Raw genomic sequence first — 9,312 nt, 5'->3', positions numbered from 1 at the left:
TTCTCCTGCCTCAGCTGGGACTACAGGCGCCTGCCACCACGCCTGGCTAATTTTTTGTACTTTTTTTAGTAGAGGTGGGTTTTCACCATGTTAGCCAGGATGGTCTCGATCTTCTGACCTCGCGATCCACCCGCCTCGGCCTCCCAAAGTGCTGGGATGACAGGCGTGAGCCACCGCGCCCGAGAGGCCGCTGCTCTTACCGAAGTGCAGGAAGACCTTCTGCTCTCTCCTCTCCGTGAGCAGCTGGTCGTGGGACAGGAGGTCTGCGTACTGCTGCTGCTTGATTTTCTGGATGATGGTTTCTGCCTCCTGGAACAAGAACATGCCCGGGCCTCTGGTGAGAAGCCCTGCTGATCCAGGCCTGGCAAGCTTCGGGGCTGGGGGCGGGCAGCTGGATGACACAGGCTGCAGAGTGATGGTGGCAGGGTGGCCGTGACAGTTATGGGAACCGGGCATGAGCACAGGGGAACCGTGAGGAGCAGCTGAGGCTCAGTAACGGAAACAGCGTTGAGCCCCCAAGGGGAGCCGCCACCTCAGCCCGCTTAGCTCACGTGTCTCCACGACCACCTGCCCCGAGCTGACTCAAGGGAGCCTCCATCTCCTGCAGCCCCAGCCCCAGGCGGGCAGCCCCTTACCCAGGTAGGCAGATCCACACGGTAGTTAAGATCCCCAAACCAGAAGAGGTGCGTGAAGCGGTGAGTGATGTTAAAGGGACTCAGCTTCTTGTCGCCCAGGGCCAGGAACCGGAGAATGCTCATATAGTTTTGGTTTCGCCTAATGCAAGGAAAAAGCGGCCATCTAGCACGGGGTCACTGGTTCCCCCTCCACTGTGGCAGGAAGTCACTCCTGCCATAGGTGGGGGGCGAGGAGCATAGCAGGTGGGGGGAAGGGAGACTTAGCCCTCCAGCCCTGCTGCAGCAGACCACCTTAGTGTGCAAATACGCCACAGCCAGGATGCAAAGGGCATTTGAGGCCACACTGGATGCACAGAGGGCAGGGGCCCAGGAGTAACAGCATCTGCACAGCAGAGAATCAGAACAGTGAGGATTCTAGATGGCTGTCTTCATTCCTGGGTCCCAGCTAGGCAAGATCAGCTTGGATTTGTAAGGAGGCCCCAGAGGAAACTTTCTGCTTTAGAAACAGTGCTAGTCGGGGGTCCATCAGGCTAATGACACAAGGAAATATCTTTTCTGACCTTCAGACAAAATTCCTCCACACATGAGGTCACTAGTGTGCTGCAGTTGGCTTTAATGAGACTGTGGTGGGCCCTGAAAGGCCACAGGACACCCACAAGGTCAAAGGCAAGAGCTGAGCAGGTCCTTCTGGTGCTTAGAGGAGTGAGGTGTGTCTGGGCAGATAACCCAAATGCACACTCTTGGGGGGAAGGAGTTCCATTACCTGAGTTTCTTTTCACTTCCTGAAGTCAAGTGGCTGTTGACGAACCCTAAGGAGGTTCCATTGAACATGAACGACACCCCCACGGCTCCCTTGTTCCCTACAACGAAGAGCAGAAAGAAGAATCAAAACATCAAACAGACACACTGCCAAGGGGCCAGAAATCACCCGGAGGCAGGGTGAGAGGGGCAGGTGAGTGAGGAGCTGACAAGGGGAGGGCGAAACGGGGTCCTGCGGGGTGGGAGCCACTGGGCAGAGAGCGGGAGATGAGAAAATGCAGGAGCAGCGCAGACGGCGGCAGCCTTGGGCTTCTCAGGGGGGCAGAGGAAGGCGGCTGCTGTGATCCTCCCCCGGCATCTCTCTCTGAAGTGACCAGGGTGCTAAGCGGCAGCCAGAAGCCCTGGGAAGATGCAGAAGGTTCTAGCCCGGGTGGGCTGATCTCCCTCCCAGCGAATTCAAAGTTCCTGGAGAGACCAAAAGCCCACACTGAGATCACACCTTTTTCTGCCAACGTTCTGATCTGTTCTAGGTCATTGGTTCCCAATGGGAAACCTGGACCAGCAGCTGAACGCCACCTGGGAACTTGTCAGAAGGACAGATTCTCAGCCCCGCCCCAGACTTACTGAATCGGAAATCCTGGGATGGGGCCCAGTAATCTGTGTTTGACAAGCCCTCCAGGGTCAGCGGTGGGCAAATGCTGGCTCACTGGCAGCTACAAATGGTTTTACATTTGTAAATGGTTGGAAACAAATCAAAAGAGAAACAATCTTTTTGTGATTCATGAAAATATGAAATTCTAATTTCAGTGTTCATAAAGAACATGTTACTGGAACACAGCCATGCCTATTCACTTCTGGATTGTCTGTAGCTGCTTTCAGACTACGATGGCAGAGCTGAAGCGTTGAGACAGTTGTGTGGCCCACAGAGCCTAGAATATTCACCATCTGGCCTTCTACGGAAAACGTTTGTCAACCCCTGCTCTGGGTGATCCTGACACACGCAGCTGAGAACCTGCTCTGTCCAATACAGGCACAGGCCACGTGTGACTATCAAACACCTGCAATGTGGCTGGTACAAAATGAGACGGGTTGTGAGTGTAAAATACACATCAGAATTGTGGCCTTGGTAAGAAACACAGACTGTAAAATAGCAAATCACTTTTTACATTGAATATCTATTGAAATAATTGTATTTGGATTATGAAGTTCAATAAAATCTATTATTGAAATTAATTCCACTTGTTTCCTTTTTAATGTGGCTACTTGAAAATTTGATCTATTGATTGTAATAGATCAAATTGTAATCTATTTTGATCATAAATCTATTTATTTATGATCTATTTGGCTCTCATTTTCTTTTCTTTTTTGTTTTTTTGGAGACGGAGTCTCACTCTGTCCCCCAGGCTGGAGTGCAGCGGCACAATTTCTGCTCACTGCAACCTTCGTCTCCCGGGTTCAAGCAATTCTCCTGTCTCATCCCCCTGACAGCTGGGACTACAGGCACCCACCACCACACGCAGCTAATTTTTTGTATTTTAGTAGAGACAGGGTTCCACTGTGTTGCCCAGGTTGGTCTCAAACTCCTGAGCTCCAGCAATGTGCCTGCCTCTGCCTCCCAAAGTGTTAAGACTACAGGTGTGAGCCACCGTGCCCGGCCCCATTTTCTTTTGGTTGGACAGCTCTGGATAGGCCATAGGCTGAAGGGACCCCTGGATATCACCTGGCTGAGCATCCTCAGGACCCAGTGGGGGAGCACACAGGCTTTCTGCCCTCCAGCCCTCTCCACCGCACCTAGCTCTCCAGCCCTGCCCCTCTGCCCCCAAATTGGGAGGCCTCTTCTTTCCTTCCCAGAGGGTGACCTGGAACTGAGCAACTGGTTCCAGTCCCGACAGCCTGGTTTCAATCCCTGCCCACCACTTTCTTATCCCTGGGCCTTGGGCAAGTTATGGATCATCTCCATAGACTCTGTTTCTTCATCTGCAAATGGGAATAATAATGAGAGTCTCTGCCCGAGTGTTTTTTTGTTTTGTTTTGTTTTTAAATTTGAGACAAAGTCTGTGTCACCCAGGCTGGAGTGCAGTGGCAAAATCGTTGCTTACTATAGCCTTGACCTCCCAGACTTAGGTAATCCTCCCACCTCAGCCTCCTGAGTAGCTGGGCCCACAGGCATGCACTACCATGCCCAGTCTTTTTTTTTTTTTTTTTTTTTTGGAGAGATGGTATCTTCCTATATTGCCCAGGCTGGTCTCAAACTTCTGGTCTCAGGAGATCCTCCCACCTTGGCCTCCCAAATTGCTGGGATTACAGGTATAAGCCATCGTGACTAGCAGGGTATTTATATTAAATGAGTTGATACAAAGCATTTAGCACACAGCCTTGCTTAGGACACACTCTTAGAGAGGCCTTGGTTGTTCTAAGGACTGATTTTTTTTTGGAGATGGCATCTCACTCTGTCACTCAGGCTGGAGTGCAGTTTCACAATCTCAGCTCACTGCAACCTCCGCCTCCTGGGTTCAAGCGATTCTCCTGCCTCAGCCTCCCAGGCAGCTGGGATTACAGGTGCATGCCACCACATCCAGCTAATTTTTGTATTTTTAGTAGAGATGAGATTTCACCATGTTGGCCAGGCTGGTCTCAAACTCCTGACCTCAAGTGATCCACCTGCCTCGGCCTCCCAAAGTGCTGGGATTACAGTCGTGAGCCACTGCACCAGCCAGGACTAATGTTTTATCAGCCGACCAGCATTTGCTGTTCCTGTCCTGTGCTAATTATGGCGGGGAGCCATTTCAGGGGAGTGGAGGAGGGAGGCTGGCCCCAGGGCAGAGAGGAGGGGAAGGAGGGGAAGGTGGGGAAGGTGTGTGTGAGCTCCACAGCCCAGAAGCTGCCCTGCAATGGTCATAAAGCTGGGACTCTGGCCAGGCCTTTCTCCCCACCCCTCAGATGCCAGTCGCACTGCCCTTCTCAGGGAGGTCCCTGACCTCTGCCCTCTGCCCACGCCACACACTCCTTGGCCAGCGCGCTCCCTCCCCGGAACTGGCTTCTTTCCCTCCTATCTGCTCACGCAGTGTGTGTCAGGTCCACATGAGCAGAGCTCCTGCCTGCTCAGAAGCTGACCCAGTGCCCAGCCCCGAGGCCAGCATGACCAGGAACTGGGGCGGGAGTTGCAAGCAAGGTCTGGCTGAGGGGGTGGTTTTATGTGGCCCCAGGAGGTCCCAGCATATTCTGCACAGCGGGGCAGGGGCCGGTGGGAGGGGCTGGAAGCCCAGGGAGCGATGGAATCCACACCCGGGTGGTTCCCGGGCAGCAGGAGGGCGTGGGCGCAGCCAGGACAGCCTCGCCAGCCCCACCCTTCCACTGTGGCAGGAAGGAAGGGGGACGAGCGGGGGTGGACACGGGCAGTTTGCGGTTTGTCAGCAGAAAAGCTGAGAGAGCTTTGCACGTTCGATTGCAGTAATTCTTCCATTTCCTGTTATCTCTAGGACTCTGTCCTGTTCCTGACTCCACTGACTCCAACCACCGAAAACCACTGGCCTCGCCCCTGATGCCAGCCTGGGGGCCCTGTGTGTGTCCCACCCCACGTGCACACACGCGCACACACACATACACACACAGAGAGGCTCTAGCACTTATGCACATGCACTCGGACACCCACCCTCACATACCTAGACTCTCATAAACACACTCACAAACACACACGCATGGACTCACACACACATAGACACACACTCATAGATACGGGGTGGTACACTCACACACGGACTCACATACATAAACTCACATAAACACACTCACAAACACATGCATGAACTCACACACACACTCCTAGATACAGGGTGGTACACTCACCCACGGACTCACATACATAGACTCACATAAACACACAAACACACATGCATGAACTCACACACACACTCCTAGATATGGGGTGGTACACTCACCCATGGACTCACATACATAGACTATCATAAACACACACTCAAACACATGCATAGACTCACACACATAGACACACACTCATAGATATGGGGTGGTACGCTTACACATGGACTCACATAAACACGCTCACAAACACACATCCATAAACTCTCACATACCTACACAGGTTCACACACTCACATGCACGCTCTCATTCACGCAAACTCACAGACACAGACCTACTCACACACACAGGCTTGCACCCCTACACTCATGAAGAGTTCTTGCCCTTGCTACTGCTCTCTGAAGCCAGAGACTCTCCACTGACACCAGCGTTTCCAGAGACTCTCCACTGACACCAGGATCCAAGCTGGTGTACAGGGACGGAGGGCGGGAGCCAGCCACCTCCCAACTGTGCTGGTAAGGAAGGTCTCACCGGAACACAGCCACTCCCATTCGCTTTCTGGGTTGACTATGGCTGCTTTCCCGCCAGAAAGGCAGAGAGTAGTGTTGAGTGGCCTGCAGAGTCTGAAATATTTACTATCAGGCCCTTCCCTTTCCTGCAAAAGTTGGCCAATCCCTGTTCTAGGTTCTCGCTACCTAAAATGGGTCCCACGGGCCGACCAGCAGCGCTGAAGTCACCTGGGAACCTGTCAGAAACTTGGAACCCTGGGTTCCACCCAAGATCTACTGAGTCAGAACCTGCATTTTAGCTAGATCCCTGGGAGCGCTGGTGTAGACCCTGAGTGAGTTTCAGCCAGGGAGACCAACCACCCCTATTTGCTGAGGACTGAGCGGGGAGCTGAGAACGTGAGACTCTGGAACTACTGGTGGGATCAGGATGGCATGGTCGCGTGAGTCGAGGCAGAGGGTATGGGAGGAACACAGGGTCCCCGCCCTGCTCGCTCACCCAGTGTGTTTGCGATGCCTGTCTTCACGTTGTTAGTACAGATGTGGCTGATCCGGTTCTCGTGCTCAGGCTTGGCCAGCACCACGATGCGGATGTTCCAGAGCGTGTGGATGGCGACCTGGTGGGAGGACAACGTTGCAATACTCGGCCCTTAAGTGTAGGGTGTGAACCAGGGCACAGTGATTCACACCCAGCCCCAGTCCCAGCCCCTGGGTGTGGGGTACCCCGTCTGTAATCCCAACTCTTCGGGGGACTCCCAGCGATGTGTGATAGGTGAGACAAAGCATCCTAAAGATGAGAACCGGGGCTGACCAAGGGTGGGAAGACGGAGGACTCAGTGGTTTTCAGTAATACCCCACGGATCCCATTTATTTCTGAATACAGAGGCACCTCTCAGTGGGGGCCCCCAGACATCCTTGAAAACTGAGAGCTGATAGGCTGAGCCTGCCCTTGCCTCTGAGACAGCCCAGCTGCGCAAAGCTTCCGTCCCGGAACCCCACCCGGGGCACCACCAGCTGCTCACTGTTTTAAACGTCACGCTGGTGATTTCTTGCAGGGAGTGTTTGAGGATCTCCAGCCACTCCTTCTCACTCAGGGGGTCTTCCTGGGTGCCGATCACGTAAATGTCATGGGGGATGTAGTCAGCAGAGTCGTCCCGTGTCTTTCCCTGCCCCTTGGAGAGAAACCAGGACGTGATCTTCTTGGGAGGGGGGGCGTTACCTTCAACAGCAAAACCCAACACCAAGTGAGTCAAAGGCACATCGAGTCAAAGCATTAGGAGAATTCAAAACAGAGGGTGGGAGTGTGAGGGAGGTCACATCGTCACACAAGACCATCCAGGCAGCCCAAAGAAATGCCTGCGATGGAGGCCTGGGCGCCAACCTCACCCAGGGTGTCGGTGAGGGCTAGAGCTCAGTTAAGCCTCTTTTTAAACATAATGTTAAGTTTCAAGGTATAGAAACACCAGAAGATCCCCTGATGTCAGATGCTGTCCTGCATTTTGAGGCTACAATAATTGAGTTCTGTCTCTCAAGGAACTCACATCCTATTCTCAAGACAGCCAAGGAGACTGACAAGTTTTGGATGGTGGCTTCTAACCCATTGTTGGGAGACAACAAAGGCTCCCTTGCAAGGCAGATCCCAGCCCAGAGTGGAGAGATGCATGGGTGTGAGCCAGAGAAATGGGAGAGCATAGAAACTCCTCTGCATTCCCATTTCAAAACTGAGTTGAAGCAGCTCAATCAAGAAATTTTGAATGGTTCTCCCTGCAGTGCCCTTGAAGGATGAGCAATGTTTGTTCCTCAAAGAGATGAGTTTCTTGCCTTACAAGTGCAGAGAAGCCACGCATTGGAGTAAATGGACTGTGGCTCAAAGTGGGTGCTCAAACTCCCGGGCTGGTGGGTCTCGGCCCTCCTGCAGCATAGCCTCAGCTTGCTCCTTCCACACTCTTGTGTGGGAAGGGCACCCCCTGCCTTTGTGTCAAGGACATCCTGGAGCTCTACTCCAGGGCTGCTGTGGCTCTGGGACACAAGTGACATGCTGCCACTTCACTTCCAAGAGGCCCCTGCCGGCCGCTGATCACCCTCTTCCTCCCAGACTCCTCTTGGGACAAAGGGTAAGGGACACGGGACACCCAGTGAAATTCCAATTTCAGATAAACCGGTAGTTTCCAGAATAAGTTTATCTAGATGTCTTCTATCTAATTTATTTCTACCTGAACACTTACACTAAAAAATTATTTAGTATTATTTATATTTAGTAGCATGCATATGTTTAGTATATAAATATACAGTATATATGTTTAATACAAAATATATTTAGCGTATATTTAGTATATTATTAACTGTATGCTTAAACTAAATAACATTCCTTAGTATAATTTATATTTAATATAATAATTACATTTATTTAGCATATGTTTATATACTATATATTTAGCATATGTATATACACTATATATTCAGCATAATGTCTATTTAGCATATATGTTCAGTATTTGTTTGTAGCTAAACATATACTGAAAAAATTTGTTTCTATGAAGTTAAAATATAACGGGGCATCCTTTGTCTACCTACCTACTTATCTCTCTTTCTGTCTCTCTCCTGAGAAATCTGGCAACCCTGCTCAAGGGTGGACTTCTTTCTTTCAGGCCTGGGGCCCCTTGGTGAGCTGCCTAGGGCTGGCAGGGTACCCATGAGCCTCTTCACCTAGATATTCAGACTCTTTCCCTACAACTTTCCAGTTTGGACACACAGAGTAACCCACCCCAGCTGCTGTTGGGGTACAATAGTCCCAAAGCTCATTCTTCTTACCCATCATCTCAGGAAAAGGGTGGAATTCCTTAGGAAGGAGGCTGTGCGGGTAGGCTGGGGGTTGGGGACAGGGCCCTGGGGCAGGAAGGAAGGGGACATGGATGTTGTCACTCCACCCCACCTTGAGGATGCCTGAGTCAGGGCGGAAGCAGAGGGGGCGACTTCAGGGAGGGGGCACGCGGACCCACCCATGTTCCAGGTGCCGATGAAGATGGTGATCATGTCGGGCTCCGGCTGCTCTGAGTGCTTGTTCTTCATCTGCTGCAGTAGCTGGCAGAAGCCTTCTCTCTTCTAGGGATGGAAGGGCAGACAGACTTAGAAAGGCCTCTGCCTCCCTGCACATGACACTTTGCAAAGGACTTGGTCAGCTTCAAGAAAACTGAGAGGAGCGTAAATCAGTATGAAGTTCCAGGACAGCAACCTGGAAACATGCGTCCAAGTCGTAAGTGAGTGGCTTCTGGCCCAGACATTCCCCTGCAAGGCTGTGACTTTAATAAAGTAATCAGGAGCTGCACAGAGGTCCAACCCTGTCTCGGCTCTGCAGCACATGCCTCAGTACAGAAAAAAATCAGAAACAACCTTACTGTCCAGCCTTAGGAGATTCATTAATAACGTATTAGAGGGCCAGGCACGGTGGCTCACGCCTGTAATCCCAGCACTTTGGGAGGCCGAGGCGGGTGGATCACCTGAGGTCAGGAGTTCGAGACCAGTCTGACCAACATGGTGAAACCCCCATCTCTACTAAAAATACAAAATTAGCCAAGCATGGTGGTGCATGCCT

The 9,312-nt window shown here is 51.8% G+C and overlaps 1 protein-coding gene across 2 annotated transcripts in view; it reads right to left on the bottom strand.

Annotated features, from left to right (window-relative positions):
• INPP5D (inositol polyphosphate-5-phosphatase, 145kDa) overlaps positions 1-9,312 on the bottom strand; it is a 159,163-nt gene that overhangs the window by 44,530 nt on the left and 105,321 nt on the right. For both annotated transcript variants that reach the window (XM_011980249.1, XM_011980248.1), the window contains exons 11-16: positions 8,720-8,822; positions 6,743-6,939; positions 6,220-6,337; positions 1,399-1,495; positions 636-774; positions 162-309 (exon numbers count right to left, since the gene is read on the bottom strand). In XM_011980249.1, the coding sequence (XP_011835639.1) occupies positions 162-309; positions 636-774; positions 1,399-1,495; positions 6,220-6,337; positions 6,743-6,939; positions 8,720-8,822 (802 nt within the window). The remainder of the gene's footprint in view (positions 1-161; positions 310-635; positions 775-1,398; positions 1,496-6,219; positions 6,338-6,742; positions 6,940-8,719; positions 8,823-9,312) is intronic.

Source organism: Mandrillus leucophaeus, unplaced genomic scaffold, assembly GCF_000951045.1.
Source record: "Mandrillus leucophaeus isolate KB7577 unplaced genomic scaffold, Mleu.le_1.0 Scaffold21, whole genome shotgun sequence".
Taxonomy (NCBI): Eukaryota; Metazoa; Chordata; class Mammalia; order Primates; family Cercopithecidae; genus Mandrillus; species Mandrillus leucophaeus.
This window is presented reverse-complemented; position numbering and strand designations above follow the sequence as displayed.